This window comes from Balaenoptera ricei, chromosome 20 (assembly GCF_028023285.1).
Source record: "Balaenoptera ricei isolate mBalRic1 chromosome 20, mBalRic1.hap2, whole genome shotgun sequence".
Classification (NCBI taxonomy): domain Eukaryota; kingdom Metazoa; phylum Chordata; class Mammalia; order Artiodactyla; family Balaenopteridae; genus Balaenoptera; species Balaenoptera ricei.
This window is the reverse complement of record NC_082658.1, coordinates 47,684,173-47,709,290: the sequence shown is the minus strand read 5'-3', so window position 1 is coordinate 47,709,290 and position 25,118 is coordinate 47,684,173. Positions and strand designations below refer to the sequence as shown.

General features: G+C 54.7%; 3 protein-coding genes across 11 annotated transcripts; 2 read left to right on the top strand and 1 right to left on the bottom strand.

Moving 5' to 3' along the window:
• The first annotated feature begins 12 nt into the window (after window positions 1-12).
• VTN (vitronectin) lies at window positions 13-22,467 on the top strand. 9 transcript variants are annotated; one of them, XM_059908504.1, is made up of 15 exons: window positions 13-1,150; window positions 6,960-7,028; window positions 7,370-7,664; window positions 9,932-10,009; window positions 10,161-10,697; window positions 12,123-15,136; window positions 18,665-18,729; window positions 19,568-19,691; window positions 19,785-19,904; window positions 19,981-20,328; window positions 20,406-20,545; window positions 20,805-20,961; window positions 21,128-21,280; window positions 21,694-22,050; window positions 22,282-22,467. In XM_059908504.1, the coding sequence occupies exons 8-15, from the start codon at window positions 19,628-19,630 to the stop codon at window positions 22,392-22,394; spliced, it is 1,452 nt and encodes a 483-aa protein (XP_059764487.1). In that variant the 5' UTR covers window positions 13-1,150; window positions 6,960-7,028; window positions 7,370-7,664; window positions 9,932-10,009; window positions 10,161-10,697; window positions 12,123-15,136; window positions 18,665-18,729; window positions 19,568-19,627; the 3' UTR covers window positions 22,395-22,467. The 9 variants fall into 9 exon arrangements, with proteins under 9 accessions (XP_059764487.1, XP_059764490.1, XP_059764492.1 ...); XM_059908507.1 differs by having other exon boundaries at window positions 9,932-10,697; window positions 12,123-12,768; window positions 14,277-15,136; XM_059908509.1 differs by having other exon boundaries at window positions 9,932-10,697; window positions 14,277-15,136.
• SARM1 (sterile alpha and TIR motif containing 1) lies at window positions 109-17,894 on the bottom strand. The gene is made up of 9 exons (XM_059908501.1): window positions 17,077-17,894; window positions 12,105-12,720; window positions 10,298-10,510; window positions 9,900-9,991; window positions 9,547-9,782; window positions 7,504-7,606; window positions 7,238-7,427; window positions 2,519-2,640; window positions 109-2,424 (listed from the first exon to the last, which is right to left on the bottom strand). Exons 1-9 carry the CDS (start codon window positions 17,544-17,546, stop codon window positions 2,295-2,297), a joined length of 2,172 nt encoding a protein of 723 aa, XP_059764484.1. The 5' UTR covers window positions 17,547-17,894; the 3' UTR covers window positions 109-2,294.
• Window positions 22,468-23,763: 1,296 nt separating the features above from the next.
• SEBOX (SEBOX homeobox) lies at window positions 23,764-24,678 on the top strand. Its single transcript, XM_059906429.1, has 3 exons — window positions 23,764-23,794; window positions 23,958-24,118; window positions 24,298-24,678. The coding sequence occupies exons 1-3, from the start codon at window positions 23,764-23,766 to the stop codon at window positions 24,676-24,678; spliced, it is 573 nt and encodes a 190-aa protein (XP_059762412.1).
• Window positions 24,679-25,118: the final 440 nt, after the last annotated feature.

Sequence of the window (25,118 nt, the reverse complement as noted above, 5' to 3'; positions counted from 1 at the left end):
GGAGCCGCAGCTACAGCCCAGCCAAGCAGAAAACCCTGACCCCGCAGACCAGGCTGCAATGTCAGAGCAGGCTGGGGGGTGGGTGGCAAAAGGCTGTTTCTCAGCCCTCTGTCTCAGGACCGGCCCTGTGAGACCAGGCCTAGGTGGAAGGTGCGGGCCAGGGTGCCTGCCCTGGCTGCGATCTGGGCAGTGTTTGTTACGGCAGGGGAGGCTGGCCCCTGAACACACTGGCCTGGCCAGGGGAGGGTCGTCACTTCAGCTGCTCTGGTGGGGCCCGGGGGCTGGGCTATGATTCCCCAGAGAGACAGGAGGCAGGCAGCAGTAGAGAGTGTGCCAAACAGAAAAAGAAACAGTGCTGGGCAACCTCTCTGAGTACTGCCCATGAGGGACCTCAGGAGGGAGTGGGACTGATTGGGGACAAAAAGACAGAAGGCTTCCCCTGGAGGAGACTCATCACACTGTATTGTTATTGTCTCTGCTCTTGAGGGCAACATCCAGTCTGCCTCAGTCTCCGTCGTATCCAGGGCACCGGTGGGCATTCGTGCGGCAAGAAGGAAAAGGGTCAAGTGCAGTCAGAGGACCGGCTAGAGGCAGTATCTTTGGCAGGGAGGCGAGTGGAAGGAAGGAGTCCCAAGCCTGGAGCGAGACCTTTGACTTTCTGACGATGTGGCTCAAGAGCCCCGAGGGGCCTGGCCAGCACCTGCAGGAGGTGGCTCTGGGAGCTGAGCCAGCCTTCAGGTGTGAACCCACTGCCCTCAGGAGGGGAGGGGCGGGGCAGGTGCCCGCTCAGCCCATTAGCTGGAGCCTGCGTTTATTGGAAGGAGGATGCTTTCTTGCTCTCCTACCCTGGTGGAGGAAGGGGCCGAGGGACACTCCTGCTCGGTTATTTCTTTACAGCCCCTGAGCCAGCCTTCTGCTGTGAAAGCCTGTCCCCACCAAGGCTAGCTTCTTTGGGGCAAGAGGGAAGCCAGCCGTCTGTGGAGCAACAGCCCTGCCCAGGGTGCAGCCTCCAGGATGATTCTCAGTAGAGTCCCCCCAGCAGTGGACTGAGCGCCAGGAGGCCAGGTCTGCATCCTGGGGCTGCCACTGGAGACTTGGGAAACTGGGCACGACATTCAGTTCCTTCTCTGTAAGATGGAGATAATACCAGGTAAGGCTGCTCTGATGATTAGAGACCATGGAGTGAAGTGTCAGGGAAATGGCAAACATTTGTGAGGCGTTTGTGTTTCACAGTCTTGCTTCCTAAGGTATCATTCCTTGATCACCAGCTTCAGCCCACGTGGGAGTTTGTGAGAAATGCAGGAACTCGGGCCCCACCCCAGGTGTCCTGAATGGGATTTTAACAAAATTCCCAGGTGATTCGAATACACCCCTTGCCCTTCTTCAGGATCTTGCCTCCTCCCAGGGAGCTACAGGTTCTGCCCAGGCTACTGCTGCTGCCACAGGGGGGCTGCCTCGCCCCAGCTCCCCCTGAGCCAGTGCGGGGGGGCAGCCTTGGACGGGTGAGGGGCTGAGGAAGGGAGCTGGGCCATGCTGGGCAGAGGCCTGGTGCACAGCACCAAGGCTAGGTAGGGTGGCTAGCTGCTCTTTGAGAAGCAGCCTCCCCTGCTCAGGCTCAAGCAGGGGGCTCCCATGCACCAGTGAGCGCAGGCCACGGCTGCAGACCAGCCAGAGTGAGGGCCGGCCCAGTCTCACCCTGGCCCCAGATGTGGCAAAGGAGGCTGCACATCAGGAAGGCTGGGAGTGGACCTGGCCAGCTAAGGGCACTGAATGGTTACAGGGCAAGGCCACAGGATGGCCGGAAGTGGTGAGCCCAGGGGCCAGGCGCAGTCTCGGTGGAGAGCCATGGCTAGCCTCTCATCCCTAGCTGGCTCCCGGGCCCAAGCCCTTGCTTGGTCGGGAGGCTTGGCCACTGCACTGAGCCCTGCCCGAGGCTGCCTGCCTTCACTCTACTCAAGCAGGCTGCTGGCAGGGCAGGAGAGGGGTTAGCATGCAGCAAACCCTCATTCTCCAGAGTCTTCAGAGCTGAGCAATGACCCTCCCACGCCCGAGACAGGACCTGGGGGCAGGGCCTAGGGGAGGTCTTAGCACCCACAATGCCTGGCTTCCCTTCCCTTTCCAGATACTGAGGAAGCTGGGTTTGAGGTGGACGGTGAGGGTCGGGGGAGGCAGAGAGCCATTTCCTGAGAAGAGCCCAGGCTGTCTCAGCCCAGGGAAGCCAGTGTGAGGAGCTGTCCCATTGGGGGGATGGTGGAAATGGGGGGTCACGGCAGGGCTTGGGAATTAGGGACTGGTTAAGCGGGGCCCAGGGGTGCAGCACCCTCCAAACTGGTGTCAGAGCCCGCAGATGAGTCCCGGGAGGAGCGGCCCTGCAGGAAGCGGATGATCTTCTCAATGGTGGCCTCCTGGTACTCGTGGGACCACCTGTGGGTGCAGAGGCTGGTGGGTCAGAGGGCTGGGCAGAGGGAGCTGCTGGCTGGGGGCCTGTGTAACCCGCCCCGCCCCGCCCCCTCCTCACTTGATGCCATTGAAGGTGAGCACAGCCCGCATGTCCTCGGGCAGGGCCTGGGGCTCTGGCCACTGGAATCCATCAATGACGGGCACGATATTCTTGCCACAGTTCAGAGCAGTCACAATCTCCTAAAGAAAGAAGAGGGGAAGAGGAGGACACGTGGGGCCCCATCCAGGGACCTCAGGGCCAGGCTGAGCCCAAGGCGGGATGTTGGCCGTGAAGTCCACGTTGACTTCTCCCTCATCCCCTGTGGTATGATAAATCTACATTTGCCCTTTGTTCCAGGTTCTCGCTACAGAGCTCCTAAAGCCCTCTCACATGACCTGGGGGGTGGGGCTGTGCCGAATAGCTTCAGGATGGGGGCTGGTGGCCAGGAAGACTAAGCTGTGATTAGAGGGTTGGACCTTTCAGCGCCCCCCTCACCTGCAGGGAGGGGAGAGGGGCTGGAGACTGAGTTCACTCACCAATGACTTAATCACGCCTACATAATGAGACCTCCATAAAACCCCTAAGGACCGGTAGGTTGGTGAACACATCTAGGTGTGGAGAGGGTGGCCTGGAGAGGGCATGGAAGCCCTGCCCACGCTCCCAACCCCCCTTACTTTGCCCTGTGCATCTCTTCCATTTGGATGTTCCTGAGTTGTATCTTTTAAAAGGAACCGGTAATAGTTAAGTAAAGTGCTTTCCTGAATTCTGCCTGTCATTCTAGCAAATTATTGAACCTGAAGGGGGTGGTCATAGGAACCCCTGCATTTGTAGCCGAGTCAGACAGCAGTTCAGGTGGCCTGGGCCTTGCGACTGGGTCTGAAGTGAGGGCAGACTTGTGAGACTGATCCCTTGAACCATGGAGTCTGACACTGTCTCCCGGTGGGTAGTTAGTGTCAGAACTGAACTGAATTGTGGGACAGCCAGTTGGTGCTGGTGAAATGGAGAACTGGTTGTTGGTATGGGAAAAAGCCCACACAAATTTGGTGTCAAGAAGTACATCCCACCCCCTGCATCCAAATCGATCCATCCTGAGCTGCCCTGCCAGTTGTAGTTCTTACTTATTTCTCAAATCCGCTCATTTTTCTCCACCTCCACCCCCACCAGTGCCCTGCTCCAACCCCGTATTACCATTAGCCTCTACCAGGTCTCTTCTCATCCATTCTTGCCTCCCCTAATTCATTCTCCATGTTGCTCCTTCACCTAGCTACTCTTTGCAAAATGCAAATCTGATCATGTCACCCCCCCCCACACACACACACACTTAAAACTTCACGACTCTACACGGCTCTTTGAATAAAGTTCAAGGCTCTGTGCGGTTGGCCACAGCTCACTTCTCAAACTCGATCCCTGCGCTGTCCTCCCAGCCACACAGACCTTGCAGTTCCTTAGATTTGCTACCTCCCTCCCTCCACAGGGCCTTTGCACATGCTGCTTCCTCCGACTAGAACACTCTTCCCTGCCCTTTCTAATACCAACTCATTTTTCTGATCTGAGCTCAATCAACTTTCCTAGAGAAGTCTTCCCTCACTTCCTGACCAGGTCAGATCCCCTGTTATAGGTTCTCATAGGCTCCGCATCACATGCTACACTTACAAATTTAAATTCACTAATGAGTAATTTACTTAATCAGACATAAAGGTGGGAACCATGTCCAGGTTTCACTCACCTTGTATCTCAGGATCTTTCACAAAGCCTTGCCCATAGTCTGCCTTTGCTAAATACTTAACAGCTGACTGGCTGAATGAATGAATGAGACAGCATAGCATTTAGGGGTTGCGCTCTGATATCATCAGATCTGGGTTCACACCAAGTCTCTGACACAGGCTCTGTCATTTGAGGCAAAAACGACAGGCTCTCAAAGCCTCTGTTTTCTAATTTCTAAAATAGGGTTAATGATAGTCCCTATCTTGTAGGATTGCTGGGAGAAATAACTGTGCTATCCCACGGCAAGTGGTTAGACTAGCAACTAGCATGCAGTGTATGCTTAATAAATAACAAGTGTTATTACTTCCTCCTCTGTAAAGTGGGGATAATAAAACTTACCTCACTAGGTTGTTCTGAGGATATTGCTATTAATGGGTGCTCTGGGAAGTGCTTATTGAATGTTTTTTTCCTTTCAAGGGGGAACCACAAGGATTGGACTTTTTGAGTGCAGTTCACTTGTGGTTTTCCATATTGATTACCCACTAAATGTGGTTTTGAGGAAAGCAGTTTTAAAACCAGAGGCAATTAAGCACTAAAAACAACCAAGGAGGGATGATGGAGCCTTTGGGACTGGTCCAAGGCAAAGGCTCCCACCACCTGCCCGCTCCTCCCTCCTTGCAGTTGGCTGGGACAGTGATGGACGCCAAGCACCCTCGTGGAGCAGAGCCTTCCTGGGGAAGGAATCTGCATAACTTCAACCCTGATTGGCTTCTGGGGCACGTCTCCATTTTACAACTGAGAAGAAGGAAGCCCAGCGAAGGGGAGGGACTTGCTCCCAAGTCACACACATGCCCAGCCCAGGAGGGGGCCAGGTCTCTGACTCAAGCATTCAGATTCTAAGTCCAAGGCTATTTCAACCAAGCCCTCTGCCTCTCTGCTGAGCACTCGGATGAATTCTGGCCCTGCAGCAATTTATGTGGGAACCTTTAGACATTTGTTTCATCCAGAATTACACAGAAGCAAAGACAGCACACTGCTCACTGTACCGATTCAGAGGCTGGCCAAGAGAGGCATAATGGCTCGTTCAAGATCAGGAAGCCAGTTAAATATGAACACTTGATTAGAGTTGTGTCTTCTGACCTAGTAAACCTAGTAGATACGTATGTTTCTCCCAGTCATCTCAGCTTCATCAGAATCACTCATCTATTTAATCGTTGATTCAATTATTCTAAAAACTCTTCAAGAGCCTACTTTGTACCATGCATGGTTTTAGGCATCAGGGATGCAGCATGAACAAGGCAAGGTCTGAGCTCTCATGGAGCTCACAGACACTCCTCTCTTTCTCTCAGAAGGCCGCCTGCCACCTGCTGTAAGCCATGATCCTCCTCCAGGGTGTCTCTCTGACCCAGCATCCCCTCCCCAAACCAAACCCAGTATTCAGCCCCTCCTACATGGCCTCTGGGGCCTGACCCTCTTCCGCACTGTCAATCTGGGCTGCACTCTAGTGTGGAGCTTTCTCCCTAAAACCCACTGGTATGGCATCACTGCCCTCATGGGATCCCTTTTGCCAGTGCTTTAAGCACAGGTCTTCTCCCTGCCTTTAGGAACCCCATAACCTGGTTTCTTAGTTCTTATCCAGCCAGTGGTGTGCTGGTACATGTTTAACAACTAGCTCTCCAGAGAGGGAAAAAACAACCAAACAAATAAAATCCTGATTTGTAGTTTTTACCAATTTCTTTAGTGTAACTACTCCCACCATGGCTGATTTCAAGCTGCTGGCGTGACATCACTGAACTCAGAGCTGGGAAGAGATGCAGACAATCACTCTGGTGTCAGCTGATTCCAATCCTATCTCACCACCTCCCCTCCCACCCCTCAGATCTGAGTCATAGGACAAAGCTGGATCCTAAGAAAGAGCATGGGCTTTGGAGTCAGATAGACAGGAGTTCAAAGCCCAGTTCTGATTTCTGCCCAAGCAGAGTGGCCATGGGAAAAATTATTCTACTTCTCTGAGCCTTGGTTTCTTCATCCGTAAAATGGAGAAGGCAATACCAGTGATAATGTAGGTTTTTGGCACCCTTCTCATGCCTACTTTTGTTCTTTGCTCCTGCTGTTCCCCTGCCTGAGATGCCTTCTCTTCCACTGGCCTAAATTCTTAAGACTCTTCTCAAGTTCTGCTTCCTTCACGAAGCCTCCCCAGATTATTCCAGCCCTTGATGTTTTTTTCCTTTCTCCATATTCTTATAGCAAGTAAGAGGTTCGCCTACCCGGCTTTACGTTGACACCAATTTATGTATGATCTAGTCATTCTGGGCATATTCTTATCTCCTTAGCTGCTTTAGGACAAGGACCCTATCCATATGACAACTGCTTCCCTTTGCCCTGGCCCCAGTTCCTGCTGACTAACGAGTAATGATTAATAACCTACAGATGTGATACAGATCCATCCATCCATTCTACAAGTTCCCAATAAGTTTTTACTATGCGTTAGGCACTCAGGATACAATGGGGAATTAAACAGTGGTAGTACCCACAATAATTATGTTAATAATAGTAATTGCTGCCATCATACAGCAGTTATTATGTGCCAGGCATTCTGCTAAGCACTTCACAAATTTTACCTCTTTTAATCTTTCTAACAATATCCTAGGGAGGTAGGTACTATAACTATCCCACTTTCCAGTGATAAACATGAAGCTCATTAGGGTTAAGTAACTTGCCCAAAGCCAGAGCCAGGAATTAAACTCACAGCTTTGTGCTCTTAACCATTCCACTGTGCCTGTCACTATGCTCTCCTGCCCCTCTTCCCTCACAGAGGTTACTTTTCAAAGCGTGTTCATCCCTCTCTGACCCTCACAACAATTCTACGAGGTGAATAGGACAGGTAAGTTACCCCCATTTTGTAGATGAGAAAACTGGGGCTCGGAGAGCCTAAGTAAGTTGCTGAAGTCCTATTACAGTCAGAGCCATGGCTCCTGACTTCCAGCTGGGCTATGGAGGTTGCTGGAGTATATGCAGGTGAGAAAGAATGAAACGGGGACCTTGTGCCCTGGGCCGCAGGCCAATGCTGGGACCACAGGGGCCGGCACTTACCTTGTGCACCCAGTCCTTGCAGTCGTGGTCCTGCATGCACTTGTCCAGAGCCCCAGCCGACAAAACCAGCACAAAATTGCGGGCACCCATGATACTCTGGATGAGCTTGTCCTCGAACTTGCCCGCTTCCAGCTTCTCCACATCAATGAAGACACTGAAGCCGTGCAGCTGCAGGTGCACCTTCAGGAGGCTGCAAAGAGGTCCTGTGTCACTGCCATGGCCTCCCCACAAGGCCCCAGGCAGCCTGCCTGTCCGCCCCTCCTCACCTGGCCAGCTGGGAGCCTGAGTTCCGGCGGTAGCTGATGAAGACGTCTGGAGTGTCCCCGCTGGGCTTGCAGCCGGTGCACGGCAGTGGGGAGTGTAGCATTTCTGAAGCAGACAAGAGACGGCTTGGCGAGGGTGGGCCTTCCCCATCATTCACCACGAGGTACATCATCTCCTGCACACCCAGCCCTCTCAGCCCAGCCCAGGCAGGGTGGCTTGCTCCAAAAAGGGTCAGAGAGGTGGAGAGATGGGGCCTACAGGAAGGCAGGCTGCAAACTATCAGTGAGGTCCTCTCAGGAGGCAGGCATTGTGTTTTGGGGACACCTCCAGCACTGCCCTCTCTCTAGAGCTCCAGACCTGCACAGCCAGCTGCCCACAGGTACTCCAAACCCAACCCATCCCAAATCCTCCCCAGACCCCCCTTCTTCCTAGTCTCCCACCAAAGCCAGAAACCTGGGTATCAGCCTCAACTCCTGCCTCTCATTCATTCATTCAACAAATATTTACTAAGTGCTTTCTGTGTGCCAGGCACTATTCTTAGTGCTTGGGATACAGCAATGAACAAAACAAACCCTGCCCTCATGGAGCTGACATTCAACGCTCAGGGTCAGGCACCATGCTCTGTGGATTCTACCTACTAACATCCTGGACTCCAGCCTCAGGGCCGTCCCTGTGTCCAGACCCCCAACTCCAGCGTCCTCAGTGGTCTCTCCAGATCCACACCTGCCCAGTCTAATCTGTTTGCCGCAGGCACCAGAGAGCTCTGCTTAAAATCCAAATCTGAGTGTGTCATTGCCCCCACTTCAAAACTGTGCATGGCTCCCTACTCCCTACAGGAGGTGTTTGTAAGCTAATTTTGCTGTAGCACCCTCTTGTTTTTAAAAAATTAAATCTTGGGGATTTATTGAGAGCTGCAATGTAAAAATGATGGAAGTTAATCTGCTTTGGTTGAAGCAAAAGAATGGGGCCAAAGCCCAGTCCCTTGTCCCCTGTGGGAGCTTAGTACATACTTATTGAATGCCTGCATGCATGAAAAGAACCCATCTTATAATATTCAGACAACAGTCACAGACAACGTTTGTCTCTTTACGAGGTATAAGGGTAGAGGTTGAGATCCCAGTTCTGTCATTTAATGACTTAGAACCTTACAAAATGAATTTAAATCTCAGTTTCATCATCTGTAAAATTAACACCCATGATGGAACTGTCCTTTATCTTTGATTATGATGATGGTTACACAGGGGTATACATTCAAAACTGTTCAAACTGGACACTTTTAAGTTAAATTATACCACTTTTATTCTTTAAAAAGTTTTAAAAGCTGACTTTAAAAAAACAAACACCCACTGCACAGAATGGATGTAGAGATTAATGAGATAATATCTGTTAAAAACTTAATCAGGACTTGGCCTCTAGTAATTGACAATAAATATTAGCTAAATAGTAAATTAGTAAATTAAATTAATAAATCAAGAGGACTGCTAGAGCCCTAGGATCCACTCTGCTCTCACGACCTACCTAAAGCACCCATACTTTGTCAGCTGTGGACTAACAGGATAAGCCCTCTGTCTTCCCACCCACGTCTCCTGTACCCAGCCCCCATGCTCTGTCTTACCTCCACACTTGCATGTACTGCTCTCTCTGCCTGGGCTGCTCTTCCTGCTGCCACCACTCTCTTCCCCCCCCCCCCCCCGCAACACATCCTTCAAGACCTGGTCAGGCATCCTCCCCTCTCCAAAGCCTAGGCCTGGGCGGACAGGGTAGGTGGTGCTTCCTCTAGGCTCCCACTGGAGTCCTGGGCATGCCAGCTCCTGCAGCCACGTGCCTGTTTATATATCTGCCTTCCTCCCACCCTCCTTCCCACCTCAGACTGGGAACTTCTTGAGGGCAAAGTGCAACATATTCATCTCTGCATCCTCAGAGCCCAGTGCAGCACAGCCTACGTGCTCAATCAACCCGCAGGGAGGCTCTGAGCCCCCGCCGTGTGTCTCCCCTCACCCCTCCAGGGCAGGGGCAGGGGTAGGGGCCCAGGTGGGCAGGCTGACCTCTGGCGGCCGTGAGGATGCGGGCGCGGTGCACGCCCAGGCGGATGCCGCAGTCCTCCAGGAGCTGCTGCTCCGACACTCGGTGCAGCAGGGAGCGGTCCAGGCCGCAGCTGACCAGGCCATACGTGTATTGACGGAAGCGCGGGTCCAGGCTGCCCAGCCAGTCAGCCAGGTTGCTGCGGTCGCATGTAGCGTAGTTGGCGAAGGTCTTGAGCTCCGTGAGCTCCCTAAAGAATCTGCACCCAAGGGAGGAGAGGATGCTGAGATCTTGACTGGGCACTGGCTAGAGGCGGAGGGGGCGTTTAGTTAGACCTGCCCGGGGCGGGGGAGTATGCGGGCTGGAGGCTCCGTACCTCTTGCGGGTGATGCCTGACTTCATACCCAGGTCGGTCTGGAGTTCCTCATCCGTGAGCCGCAGAAGCAGGTCTCCATCCACCTGCTGCTCCTGGAGGAGGGGTCAGAGGTAAGGAAAGTCTCCCATCCTCAGCATTTGGACCCCACCCAGCACAAGATCAAGAGGAGGGACCTGGAGATGGCGGTGGGGGAGGCGGATGGGACCCAGATGAGAACCGAATGACCCCGAAAAACACTGAGTACAGGCTCCCCACCCCCAGAAGTCCACCCTGGTGCCGCGGGCGTGCTGTGCCGGGATGGGGCGCGGTCGCCTGTGTGCAGGGCGCCCCTAGCGGCCACGCGGCCCTCGGGGATGCGCCTGCTCCGACTGCCGGCCGGCGACCCCGTGCGGCTCTACCCGGAAGCTGTCGCAGTACTGGGAGAAGCCGATCTGCTGCAGCCATGTCTGGACCTCGGCTTCCTTCCAGCTGGCCACGCTGGGCAGGATGGGCCGCGGCACCTCCTCGCCCAGCAGGCGCAGCGCGCGCTTCGCCAGCGCCGACGTGGTACCATTAGTAGAGTAAGAGACGAGGCGTTTCAGGCTCTGGATGGCACCTATGTCGCTGAATACCTGGGGAAGTGCGGAGAGGATGTCTTGGATCCACCAATTCACCAGCCGCCCCCAAACGTGCCTGGTCCCTCCCCTCGCCTCTTCTCACCGCTGAAAGCCCCACCGTCTGCCCTTGCCCTGCCTTCATCCAATAAATCACCAGGTCCTGTGGATTCCCCCTCCAGAAGCTCCTTCAACTCTTGACCAGGTAAGTCCCTCTCATGCCTCCCCTCTACAGCTTCCATCTGCCCTGAAATCAAGTCGAGTTCTCAGTATGGCTGCCAGGCCTGGCACAGTGCAGCCCCTGCCTACCAATCCCCGCTCTACTCCCCCTTCACCAAGCCACCCACCCATGGAGGCTCTCCCACCTCTGGGCCTCAACCTGTGGTGTTTCCAGACGCTTAGTTCTTCTAGCCTGCTTGTGGGAATCCTACTCATCCATTGGATCCAAATGGATTGGCACCTCCAACATGCAGCCTGCTTTGATTGCCCCACAGCTTGGCCCATACCTCCAGTTAGGCCTTGTGCTACACTCTGAATGCTACTGTTGTTAATTGATAATGCAATTTCTGCTGGACTGTAAGCTGAGGTCATGTCTTAGTCACCCCTGGAGTCCCATAACTGGCACACTGCAGGGCACAGAGTGAGGGCTCACTATGTCTATATTGAACTGCGCTCACTTGGCCTTGCTGGGAAAGAGGTGCCAGAGCTGGTGGTCATGGCTGCTGCCAAGACCCATTCCTTGGGGTCCTCACTCCCTACTTCCCTTTAAATCCCTCCTCCCAAAACAGAATGGCCTGTTTGTAAAGCCAGTCCTCCCATGGCCCAACTCTGCGGTGCAGAGAGGAGAATCAAAAGCTCCTAGAACATTGGACCTTGGAAGAGGCCTCAGAGACCCCCTAACACAGCAGTCTCTTCTGGATCTATGGGGACACACGTGATGGGTGACAATCACCTGTGAGACACACTCCTCTGATGACCCCTGTCCAGCCCCAGATGACCACTGTCTTACAGATAGGGTGGTCCATGCAGTGTGCACCGCTCCCCGTGCACCAGCGGTCACTAACCCCCCAAACCTCCAGAGGAATACAAAGGAGGGAGAGTGACATTATAGGGTAATCTTAATTCTGTAATATTTAAAAAACTAAAACCAGAAACTTTCGATAATTTAACTATTACTAGTCTCACATCCAGGGTAAGAACTGCCTCACCCTTGCCTACCCCGTCTCCATGCAGCAGTCAGGGTGATCTTTGTAGAACACAGAGATCATACAGAGATGTATGTCCCCTTCATAATACCTTCGTCTTGCCTTCAAGGCCAGAATGATGGGTCCCTCATCTTTCTCCTTATTTCACCTCTCATGTGTATTTCAAGTCCTAGTTTTTTTTGTTTTTTGTTTTTGTTTTGTTTTGTTTTTGGCTGTGCCACCGGCATGCGGGATCTTAGTTCCCTGACCCGAGATCAAACCCGTGTCCCCTACAGTGGAAGCGTGGAGTCTTAACGAATGGACGGCCAGGGAAGTCCCTCAAGTCCCAGCTGAATGTCATTTCCTCTGGGGAGCCTTCCCAGTCTCTCTCTTACCCCCTCCCCACCCAACCCCACACCCGCACCCACCTTGGTCTTGCCCTGCAGACTCTTGATGGCAGCCTCGGCACAGAGGTAGAAAGCCCCGATGCACTGCGCCTCCAAGCGCGACGAGTCAAGCAGCGGCACGAGGCGCTGCAGGTCGTCCGGCCCGCGGCCCTGGCTGGTGTCACTGGCGTCCACCAGGCAGCGGGCGAAGCGGCCGGGGTCCAGTGAGGCCACTAGCGGCTCCACGAGGGCCAGCGTGCCCGAGCGCTCCACCTCGCGCTCCACCTCCTTGTTGGTGGACAGCACCGCCACGGCGAGGCAGGCGTGCAGTCGGAGCAGCTCGTCCTCGGAGAAGGCGAGCGGGAAGAGCCACTCGGCGGCGCGCTTCTCCACCATGCGCCGCTGCGCCGCCTGGCCCCCGTGCAGCGCGCAGTTGGCCAGCGCCAGCGCGCAGTGGCGGAGCAGCGGCGGGTCCGTGCGGCGGCACCAGTACAGCACCGCGTCCAGGCCGCCGGCCGCCACCAGCCGCTGGCACGTCTCCTCCGAGTGCTTGAACATGTGCTCCAAAATGCCGGCCACGCTCCGCGCCAGCTCCACCGGCTCCCGCTCCTTTGCCAGGTTCAGGATCACGCCCAGCCCGATGCGCGCCACTCGGTCCCTGCCGAAGGAAAGCGGGAGGGAGAAAGTGGCGTTGCCGCAGCCAGGGGTGCTTATCTTAACCCAGGGCCTCGTTACTTATGCTTTCTGGGCCTCGCTAGCGTCATATAGGACATGAGTCTGGTCCTCCCTGCCTCCTCCACCTCCCTCATCTCCTGCCCTGGGACAACTTCTCTGATTATAAGGGTGCTCCATCCTGGCCACACCCATTTCTTCCCAGACACCCTTCCCTGAAGAAGCAGCATGTGTGGTGGTTAAGAATTCTAGCTCTAGAGCAGACCTCCTGGGTCCTGGTTTCTTCTCTACCATTTTCTAGCTGTGGGACCTTGGGTACCTTCCTTTATCTTTATTGGTTTCCTCATCTCATAAATAGGATAAAGTGAATACCCACCCCATAGAGTTATTACGAGAACTAATGTAAAAATGCATGTAAAGTGCTTGGCACAGTTCCTGGCACATAGGAAAGACTCAATAAATGTTCATTTCATCAAAATTCTCTTCACTCCATGCTGTGTGACTGGGGTGTATTTATTCATTCATTCAAAAGACCATTTATTGAGGACTTACTGTGTGCCAGGCACTGCAATAGGGGCTGAAGTTAAACAGTGACTAAGAGAAACTGGAGCTAATAACAGCTAATATGGAGACAAACAGTAAGCAAGTAAACGGTGAATGAACAGAATAATAGTTATCTGACCAAAATGATAGCAAAACCAGGTGCTGTAATGGAGAGTGCCTGAGTGGAGGGATATGTCTGAGGAAGTGACATCTGCGAGTTAAATGTCCAGAGACCCCTGCTTGCAAGTATCTGGAAGAAGAGCATAATAGGCAGAGAGAACATCAAGGACAAAAGCCCCGAGGGCTGATGAGCTTGGCACGTTCCAGGAAGAGAAAGAAAGCCAGAGATGTTTGCAATGTCTAAAACAAACAAGGAAAAATATAAAATAAACGAGGGATTCATATATAGAATATATAAATACATATTCAAATCAACAAGCAAAAGGCAGTAAATCCAACAGAAAAGGGGTGAAGGACACAAATGGGCAATTTACAAAAGGAAATTCAAAATGTTAACAAGCAAATAGAGATACTCTAATTCATTAGTAATCAGAGAAATAAAAATTAAACCAGCTATCACTTTACACCCATTAAATGGGCAAAAAGCAGAAGCTACTTCAAGTGGTTGAGGTGGAAGTTTCAAGGGAAGAGGAAAGAGTTCTGGGGGCCTTTTGAGCCATCTCAAAGCATTTGGACTTCATCTTGATGGCAAATGGGGAGTCACTGAAGGGCTTCAGGAAGGGGAGTGACCTGGTAACACATGGGTTTTAGGAAACTCGCTCTGGCTGCTGTGGGGAGGACAGGTCAAAGGGAGAGAGCTTGAAGGCCAAGAGAGCAGACAGGAGAGTTGCCACACTCCAGGCAGAGGTGAAAGTGTCCTGTCTTCCTGGCCTCCACCAATGATGTCCCTCAAAGACTTACAGGCCCAGCCAGCCATGGAGTCCTTGCCCAGTGAGCACCACAGTGACCACAGTGCTTGTGACTTTGTGTCCACTGCAGGGCCCAGCTGAGCCCAGAACATGGCCTGAGGCCAGGACAGCTTTGCTGAGCTGATCACGGAACTTCTCTGCAGCCCAAAGGAACAGATGGGTTCTAATCATCCACTCGGGCAGACGGCACTGCAGTTGTTCCTTTAACCAAGGAGAAAGCCAAAGCTCAGAGAGGTTACATGGCATGCCCAGGTTACACAGCTGGTGAGAGGCATAGCTGGGATTTGAACTCACATCTGTCTGTCTCCAGGGCTCAAGATCCTTCGTCTGCATTTTGTGCTTCAAGAACAATCTGACTATATATACTCCAAGAATATCAGAACCAGGAAGTGCTTAAGAAATCATCTAATCCAACAACACCCACCCCCTGAGGCTCAATGAAGGGAAGGGCATGTTCAGAAACATCAATTCAGAAAGAGGACTTTATTCACATTTCTTTTCTTTTTTTTTGGCTGCGAGACTTGCAGGATCTCAGTTCCCTGACCAGGGATTGAACCCAGGCCATGGCGGTGAAAGCCCGGAATCCTAACCACTAGGCCACCAGGGAACTCCCAATTGTGCATTTCTTGAACTCCAGCCCTCACCTTTCCCTATGCACTTGGCACCTTTATAGAGTTGAACTCTGTGCTTGTTGTGAGATTTATTCACTCAATTCCCAATTCTTCTACAGTCTGAGAGGCTGTGGGTCTGGGTTCAAATCACAGCTCCGAAAGAGGGGTAAATTGTCCGTATATACACATATATAAGCCTGTATATATAATATACACATATATGCAAGTGCTTGTATATGCAGAGACTCTCTGGAACGACGTACAAGAAACTTGTTTCACCGGTTTGCCTCCAGTGAAGAACAGAAAGAAGAACGTTTAAGTGTGTATCTTTTTTGTACTTTGCACTTGAATTTATGTGCAATAGTTTTTTTTTTTTCCTTTTCCTTTCTTTCTTTTAAAAACCTGTCGCCTCCACTTATTCACTGTGTATTCTTGGGAAAGCCATTTAACCTCATTATGGTCTCCTGAAGTGGGCAGGCTGTGACTTTAGAGGGCTAGCAGTAAGAGTGTGGTGGGACCAGGCTCAGAGGGCCCTACCCTGTTGGGCTTCTCCTGGTATTCAAGGGTCAGTGAAGCTGTGACCTAGGCTCCCAGGCAGTGAGTGTGGCAGCACCCAGGGAAGAAGAGAGCTGCAGGAAAGGGAATGGCAAAAGGAGTTGGGTGCACTGATGGAAGAACCTTCTTTATGAGGAAGTTGGTTGGTGGAGGAAGGAAAACATTTCATAGACACAAATTCTCAGTGTGTCACCACCCTCTTCCCTTCTTGCCTCCCAGCCTCCTCTCAGAGCAGTGCAGAGGTGTGGGGAGATTATGCCTTTCTCCGGGAGGATGGGGACGGGGCTTGCTGGGTTCTGTCCTTGGTCCTGAAGTGATGCCAACACCAGCACGTTGTTTCTTGGGACCAGAGACACCGGTTAGTGTGCCTCCTTTCTCAGTAATTCTGAACCAGGTGAGGATTGTTATTTTCAACCTTGAAAAATATCATTTCTATTTGCATCTTGCAGCCCTCCTCTTCTTGGGGTGTTGGCTGCACCCATTCTCCAGGAGTTCTAGTTATAGCTACCCTATCCCACATACCAGGCCTACAGGACACGCCCTTCAATGCTAGCCCACCACATCCAGTGAGCACCCACTCCATTTGCTAGCCCTCCACATTCACAGCCCATCCCCAACAGGACACCTGTTGTTAGATAGAAGATTAATGACTTACTGAACAAGCAGAATCCTAACCTGGCCTCCCAACTTAAATTGCTTCATTCATGCACTTTTGAAAGTTGTATCATTTCCACCATCCACAAGGTTATCTTTACTTTTTGAAAAGGGCAAGGAAAATGCCCCTAATCCATGCCCATCACACCTCTGAGAGCTTCATAAATGGAAAGGGACCCTTCCAAAACCCTTCTAAACCTGAAGGGCCCGAGAATTCAGCATGAGACTGGAGTGTGACAGCCTGGTCTCCTCCGGCATTAGAGGGGCAAGGAAGTGGGTCAGTGGTCCTTATATTCCAGGGGAGATCCCAAAAGGCAGGGAAGCGTAGCAACCAGGCTTCAGTTGGACCCCACCTACTGTATCTTGGCACGTGTGGGGAAGATGTGGAGAACACATACTCTGGCCCCTGCCTAGCTCCACACCTCAGTTTCCTCTTCCCCCACCATCCATCCCAACTGAAAACACCCATCTTGTTTCCGATGAGCAGGCACAGCATGAGATCATGTCTGTCCTGTTACATGAAGCAAAATGAAAATGGAGGAAGCAGGAAGTGGACTGGGGGTGGCATGAAGGCAGCCAGTAACCTTAGGTCAGCACTCATTTCAGCCTGGGGGAAGAGGAAAGGGAGCGAGACGGTATGGCAGAGCGAAGGTAGCACGGAAGTATATCCAGGCCCATCGGGAGGGCTGTGGGTTTAGAGGGCTTTGGCTGTGGGATCCCAGCTCCATCCTCAGAACCAGGGACAAATTCCTGTCCTACTACTCTATTCCTCCCCTCTCTGTCTCATTTCTCACCCCACCAGCTCTGGGAGTGAATCCTGGCTGCACCATTAGTTCACTGTGTGACGCTGGGCAAGTCACTAAACTTTCCCAGGGCTCAGTTTCCTCATCTGTAAAATGGACACGCTGGTCCCCAACAGGGATATAATGCAGGGGTTTGTGAGGTGAGGCAGGAAAGGCACAGTGCGAGGCACACGGGAGACCGAGGCACTCGACCGCCCTTGTGACCCTACACCATGCGGCGCTCTCCGCCCCAGCCCGACCCCCTCACCGGTTCTCTGCCACCAGGATCTGCTCCAGCAGGCGGGCAGCCTGCACGCGCGTCTCCAGCTCCGGCGCCTGGAGCAGGCGCAGCAGCAGGTCCAGACCACCGTCCAGGCGGATGGCGTCGCACAGACCCTGGGCTACCTCGCGGCCCATGGCCGGTAGCAGCCAGGCCTCCTCCACCAGCTGGAAGACCTCGGCTAGGCTGGCTCCCACGGCCCGCACGCCGCCTGCCTGCTTCAGAGCCGACAGCGCCTGCTGCAGCTCGGGCAGCGCGCGCTCCAGGGCGCCCTGCACCTCGGTGCTCGCCCCTGGCGACACCTCGCGGGGCCCGCGGCCGCCCGCCGCCCACCACGGCCCAGCGCAGCCGCTCCCGTCCGGCCCCGGCACCGCTAGCCGCTCGGCGCCCGGCCGTGGGCCCGACATGGCGAAGAAGCGGCACAGCTTGTAGGCGGAGAGGAGCAGCGTCAGGACCATGGGCACGGGGTTTCAGGGGACATCCCTGGAGAGGCGGGGTCGGGCGGAGCGACCCAGACCTTGGGAAAAGGAGGAACCGAGAGGGGACCAGGGGGAAGAAGATGCAAGAGGGAGGGTGGAGAGAAGGGTAACAGGCAAGGGCACCGACCAGAAGTTTGGGGGAGGGGTGAGGGCAGGATATAGGACGAAAAGGTTGGGGAAGGAGATGCAGGCCCAGATGCAGGGGACAGGCGGGTGGAGAGAGCGGGAAGGCGAGGAATGGACCCAGGGGCCGGAGGGTCTAGAAAGCAGCAACCAGAACAAAGAGCGGCTCCAGCTCAGGCTAGGTTCGCAGAGATGCTCTGCAGCAGCCCCGCCCCTGAGAAGCTGTGGTCAGGAAGCCGACGCCCCGCCTCTCGGTCTCGCGGGGCTCCTCCCCTGCCGCCTGCGTAGCCCCACCCCCAAGTCTTCTCCAGCTACGCCCACACGCTGGCCAGGCCTCTCCCCCTAGTCACGCCCCTGTCCCCTCTACTGGTTGCAGGGGGAAGGAGGTGGGAGGCGGAAGGACTGCTTCGGTTTTACGTTGGAGACACTGGGATGACACTGGAATGTGAGGGCAACACGGTTGAGTGTGCCTTTGCCCTACTAGTGGTTAATGCAATTATAATAGCAATTCTTTTTTTTTTTTTTTTTTTTTTTTTAAATTTATTTATTTATTTATTTTTGGCTGTGTTGGGTCTTCGTTTCTGTGCGAGGGCTTTCTCTAGTTGTGGCAAGTGGGGGCCACTCTTCATCGCGGTGCGCAGGCCTCTCACTATCGCGGCCTCTCTTGTTGTGGAGCACAGGCTCCAGACGCGCAGGCTCAGTAATTGTGGCTCACGGGCCCAGCTGCTCCGCGGCATGTGGGATCTTCCCAGACCAGGGCTCGAACCCGTGTCCCCTGCATTGGCAGGCAGATTCTCAACCACTGCGCCACCAGGGAAGCCCTATAATAGCAATTCTTGCGACACTTTATGCCTGTTTCTCAGTTAAGTCTTACATCATGCCTACGAGGTAGCAATTACTGCTCCCATTTAACAGCCGAACGACTGAGGTCCATGGAGAAGATTCTCCAAAGTCACACTCCCCTCTGATTATAGAACAGAAAAAAATCATCGGAATCTCTGAGGATCACTCCCTCCAGGTGCTGGGAGGACTTCCAGAGGTATGTGAACCCCTGAAAGTGGGCACAAAATCAGGCGTTGTGTGCCAGTGAGCATTTTCTAGGTAGAGGGATCCTATTTCTCATTAGAGCCTAAAAGTGTGGGGAACTGGGCCACTTGTTACCGATGGGGGAGGATGAGGGTGGGGACAGGGAGTGGCCTGCTGAGAAGCAGTAAATTAGTGAAAGACTCAGGAATTGCATCCAGTCCAAAGGGTTAATATTCACCCAACTTACCGTGCTGTGAATACCAGCTTGGGGACATCAATGCACCCTAGAGATGAACCCAGAAATGAAACTTTGTTTTTTTATGATAAAAAAAATTTCCCCAGCTCCTACCCCCTCTTTCACTGCCCTAAATACACAAGGGGTGGGTGAACCACCCAGCCAGGGATGTGCCTGATCAAACAGATCACAGGTCAATAACCACTAATGGAGAATGAAGTTGGAGCTACTCCAGGAGTTGGGCATTTTGTCTGCTTTAGCTCCCAACACCCTGTGAGGCGAGTATGATTAGTCTCATTTTGCCAAAAAGAGAACTAAGGCAGGTAAAGCAGTTTGCCCAAGGTCCCACAGCCCGAGAGCGGCAGAGTGGGACTTCTTTCTGCCCTCCAGATTCACTGTGCCAGTGCTCTTCGGAGATGCCCCTGAGCTTGGTACGGATCCTATTCACAGCTCTCCCAGGCCCGGAGTTCCAGGAACATGACCCTCTGCTGCAACAGCCTCTGGGGTCGGGGCACTGGGGGCTGGGCTGGGGGTTGAGCAAACAGAGCAGTAGAAAAGGCAGCTCCTCTTCTCCGGTTCCCCTCCTCCTTGTCTTGCCACTCCCTCCCTTCCTCAGGCATCAGAGCAGAGACCGCAGAGAACCTACTTCACCAGGCTCGAGGCTGGAGGCCCTGCCATGGCATCCCCAAGGCCCCTTCTGATGCTGGCCCTGCTGGCGTGGGTTGTTCTGGCTGACCAAGGTGCCGGAGGGTGTTGGTGGCCATTTGGGTCAATGTAGGGTGGGCCAGGGTGGTCTGGGCTTGGCCGTACCAACTGATACCCCCTCCCCACAGAGTCGTGCAAGGGCCGCTGCACTGAGGGCTTCAACGCCGACAGGAAGTGTCAGTGTGACGAGCTCTGCTCTTACTACCAGAGCTGCTGCTCCGACTACGTGGTCGAGTGCAAGCCCCAAGGTGTGTTCAGAGTGGCTGGGCGGGCCTGGGGTCCCCTCTGCAGCTGGAGACTCACTACCACCCTCCCTGCCTGCAGTGACTCGTGGGGATGTATTCACTCTGCCAGAAGACGAGTACAGCTTCCATGACTACCGCGAGGAGACCAGATCCAATACCAGCGTCCAGGCACAGCCAGAGGGCTCCACCCAGACCTTTGTCCAGTGGGCCCAGCCTGGAGAGACTCCTGGGCAGGCACCTGTTCTGAACCCTGAGGAAGAAACCCCAGGACCTGGGTGGGGGAACTCAGAGCCTGAGGTGGGGCCCCTCAGTCCCGAGACTGGTAATCTAGGGATCTCCGAGTCCCCAGCAGAGGAAGAGCAGTGCAGTGGGAAGCCCTTTGATGCCTTCACCGACCTCAAGAATGGTTCCCTCTTTGCCTTCCGAGGTGACTCGGGGGGCAGGTTATGGGGGTGGGGGTCTGCCCCAGGAGCATCCTACCTCACACAGCCTCCCTCCCTCTAGGGCTCTACTGCTATGAGCTGGATGAAAAGGCAGTGAGGCCTGGGTACCCCAAGCTCATCCGCGATGTCTGGGGCATCGAGGGTCCCATTGATGCTGCCTTCACCCGCATCAACTGTCAGGGGAAGACCTACCTCTTCAAGGTGCCAGACCCAGGGGCTGTGGGTCAGGGCCGAGCGTATCTAGGCAGAGGTTGAGGGCTGCTGTGCCCAGGATCAAAGTGGGCAAGAAGGCTGGATTCTGGCCTGTGGTCCCTGGCTGGGGCTCTGTGAGGACACAGAAGCCCAAGGCTCCAGGTCCTGGGTGACAAGCCTGGAACTAGGGCTCCCGCCTTGGGCGGGGACTCTGCCTCTGTGCACAGCCAACTGCCTCCTCACCCTCTTCTCCTTCCCGACCCCTTAGGGTAGTCAGTACTGGCGCTTTGAGGATGGTGTCCCGGACCCCGATTTCCCCCGCAACATCTCTGAAGGCTTCAAGGGCATTCCGGACAACGTGGACGCAGCCTTGGCCCTCCCCGCTCATAGCTACAGTGGCCGGGAGCGGGTCTACTTCTTCAAGGGTACTCGGGAGGTGGGTGGGAGGGTGCGCACGCAGTGGAGCAGTCTTGGTTTTCTTTAAGCTTCACTGGCGACAGACCTCAGATTATCCCCACCCCCCTTGCCAGGAGCTCCTAACTTCCGCAGCCTCTGGGCTTTCCAGACTTGCTCATGGCCACCCTTCCCCAGGGAAACAGTACTGGGAGTACGAGTTCCAGCAGCAGCCCAGTCAAGAGGAGTGCGAAGGCAGCTCCCAGTCGGCCGTGTTTGAACACTTTGCCCTGATGCAGCGGGACAGCTGGGAGGACATCTTCAGACTTCTCTTCTGGGGCAGTTCCTCTGGTACAGAGGGAGGGCAAGTCTTGCTTCCCTGTCCAGAGGGCTGGGATCCCCCAGGGTAGAGGTAGGGCTGAGCTGGCCTGAGGGGCTGTGACTGTGCATCTATCGGTCAAAAGCTGTTTGCTCAGGCCAGACTTTGCTTCTGTTGACCTTTGTAGGGGAGGCTTGCCTCCACCCCGGACCCCACACCTTGGACTTTGCCTAGCACAGCCAAGAGCGCAGCCAGCAGAAGGAGGAGCTGTAGCTGAGGCAACCGGGGAGGGATATGGTGGAGGGAGGCCAGGGGAAAGAGTACTGAACAGGTAGTCGGAAGGCTGGGATGCTGGGCTCTGCCGTTAACTTGCTGTGTGTCCTTGGACAAGGCATAGCCCATCCTTGACCTCCAAGCCTCCCCATTAACCCCTTCCTTGCCACAGGTGGTGCTGGAAAGCCCAGGTTCATCAGCCAGGACTGGCTTGGTTTGCCCGGACAAGTGGATGCGGCCATGGCTGGCCACATCTACATCTCAGGCTCAGCTCCCCGCCCCTCTCGGACCAAGATGACCAAGTCTATGCGTCGCAATCGTAAACGCTACCGCTCACGCCGTGGCCGTGGCCGCGGCCGCGGCCGCAGCCGCAGCCAGAACCCCTACCGGCAATCTCGTTCCACCTGGCTGTCCTGGTTCTCCAGTGAGGAGATAGGCCTGGGAGACTATAACTATGACAACTACAAGATGGACTGGCTTGTGCCTGCCAACTGTGAGCCCATCCAGAGCGTCTACTTCTTCTCAGGAGGTGGGAGCCCTTGCCAGTCCTGGAGCTGGTCTAGCTGGGTCATCTCTGCTGTCCCTGGTCCCCATGGGCTGAGCACAGCCCTTGAGTGGTGACTCCAAAATGCCAGGCCGGGACTCCTCTGGTGCATTGCGGATGTTCACTTACCCTTCCAGGAGAGACCCAGGTCTTCTTAGGGCAGGATGGGCAGGGCCAGGCAGGGTCTCACGCACCCTCTCCCAACCTCTCTTGCAGACAAGTACTACCGAGTGAACCTTCGCACGCGGCGAGTGGATGCTGTGATCCCTCCCTACCCACGCTCCATCGCCCAGTACTGGCTGGGCTGCCCAGTCCCTGCCCACGAGTAGGAGTCGGAGTCCAAACAGCTGGGCCTCTGCTGCTCCCTCCTCCAGCGTCCTCCTCCCAGCTCAATAAAGATCCCTTGGCCCTGAGTTTAAGACTACTGTCCTGACTGAGGTGGACAGGCAGGAGGCAGGGGTCTGCCTGGGTAAAGGAGGGGAACTTGGGCAGTCAGGGTGACTTGGGGGAGGGGACAGAGAAGATCCTTCTTTGTGTCCACCCTGTGTTGGGCTCAGGCCCTCTCCATGAGCCAGAAAAACTGTGGGTTGGGAGAGCCTCATGAGAGCAAGCCTTCCTCGCACACGGAGCAGCCCCCAGCAACCCACCAGCAGCTAAGCAGGAGCTTGGACCCCTCTAAGGATGACAGGAGTCACCAAGATACCCTACCCAGCCCTGGGTTTGTTTCACCTCTTGTCATTGACTATGGTCTTGGAAGGGGCAGGGGGGCAGGAGGTGGTGGGTTCCAGCTCAGCTTTTCTACCCATCCTGGACCTGAAATGCTATTAGCTCAGACCCTTGAGTCCCTGGGGAAGCGGTCACTGTGCTCCCCCAAACCTATCCCTATGATAATGGGCCTTTGAGGTCTCTGTCTTGGGTCTGGGGTGCAGAGCACTGAGGCAGGGGAGACAGGAAGGGCAGGAACAGAAAGGAAATTCAAATGCACCTATTTCTCTTAGAAAAGTGGCCCAGAAGACTTCCAAACGATGAGTAGACTGTAAAAACAAGCATCTTTCTCAAAACCCCTCAAATGTACTTGTGGAACCTCCTCTGGTTCCAAGTTCCCGGACTGTAGGAAGTCCATCTGGGCTCTTGAAGGACCAAGGACAAAGGGCTAGGTGCAGGCAAAGCTCTAAAGCAGAACTGAGGGTGATCTGGTGGCGACATCTGCTCCCAGCCGTGCTGAGGGGAGGGGCGCTGCCGCTCATCTGCTGTCCAGCTTCTCATCCTGTCCAGCTCCCCCAGCCCCATCCTCAGGTGTGGGATAGGACGCCACCCACTCTCCCCCGAAGGCAGCCATCACCAGACCCCCAAGAGGAGCATCTAGAGAGGGATCTCGTTGGCTTCCTGGACGGAGCCCTGGGAGGATTTTCACAAAGTACAGGATTTCAGACACAGACTGCCAGAGTTTGAGCTTTGAGGAGGGGGCGCTGGGGCCAGCTTCTTTTGTGAAGCCCCAGAGGAACAGGCTTGCCCCACCCATGCCCCTGCAAGCCCCCTTTTCCTCCGGGGCTTCTCAGCCCTCCTCCAGCTGGACGCTAAACGTCGCCCCTCCTGGAGGCGGGGCCAGCCTTCTGAGCAGGATAAAACTCCAGGCGGAGGGGAGTGGTGTGGGCACAGCCTTGGCATGGCCATCTGGCTCCTCACTGTGCCGGCTCCATGGCCAGCCCAGTGGACGCGTCCCCTGCAGGTGATCTGGTGGGGAAAGGGTGGGCAGGGGGAGGATGTGGGGAAGGTATGATGGGGAAGGTTGAAGAGGGGTGGGGAGTAGGGGCTTCAGGGTCTGTTGGCTTTGAGGCTGCAGTGGAGGCTCTTGCAAGGAGTCCTGACTTGACCCCCATCCTGGCCTGCAGGCCATGCCAGTGGGTTGGGTCCCCACCGGAGAAAGAGGACCACCTTCAGCAGAGGGCAGCTGCTGGAGTTGGAGCGGGTGTTTGCAGCACGGCCTTACCCCGACATCGGCACCCGTGAGCACCTGGCCCGGGTCACCTGCCTCCCTGAGGCCAAGATACAGGTGAGCTGTGACCACCCCCCTCCCCCCCCACCTCAGGGTCGGGGTGCTCTCACACAGCGGATTTCTAAGCTTGACTCACAGTCACTTCTCTCTGGATATCCTGCCTCCAGGTTCTGCTTTCCCTGTACCTGGGGGGAGGGGATGCTGGCACCAGAAGAGACTCCTTCTTTCCTTACCAGGTGTGGTTCCAGAACCGCAGAGCCAAGAGAATCAAGAATAGGAAGCCAGGAGGCCTAAGTCCCAGGCCCGAGCCTCCCCAGAGATCCCGTTCTCTTCCGGACACCATCCAGCAGTCCTGGGAGCCCCGCACCCTTGGCCAGCCTCCACCCTCCAACAGCACAGCTCAGTGTGCCTCTGTGTGTCGACATGCCTCCTGTCCAGCTCCTGGCTTGGGTCCAGGGCAGGGCTGGGTAGGGGCTAAAGCTACGGCCCCATGGGGACCAGCTGGGGCTTCAGGGGTCCACGTCTCTTCAGAGCGAGCTACTCCCCAGACCTCACTGGGCAGCCTGTCTGACCTCATCTATGCCTCGGCCATTGTCACCAACCTGGACCACTCCTAATCTAGGTCTAGAACTTGCAAGTCCCTTCCTCTGGCTCATGTAGCCCATCCTGCCCCTTAAGACTGAACACACCAGAACTGGATCCCCTGCCCTCTCCTTTTACACAAGGGAGTTCTCTTATGGGAAGAAAGTTTAGCTCAGGGATCCCTCTCTTCCACTGTCCTCCAGGCCAGCCTAGAGGCGGGTGCTATGGATTGACAAGGGCCTGGCTTCTGCTACCCAGCACCCCGCCCCTCCAGGGACACCTGCCCATCATCTCGGCAGGAGGTACCTACAGAGGGATGAGGTAGGAGCCTATGTTTCCCACTTCTCCTGCCAGGCCTGGTCCCCAATTCTTCTCATCACAGCTGACAACACGTCCTCCCTCTAAAGGAGAATGGGCAGCTGCCCCTCACCCAAGGGCCCTTCAGGCCATTACCTAACTGACTGTTAAGTGAGCT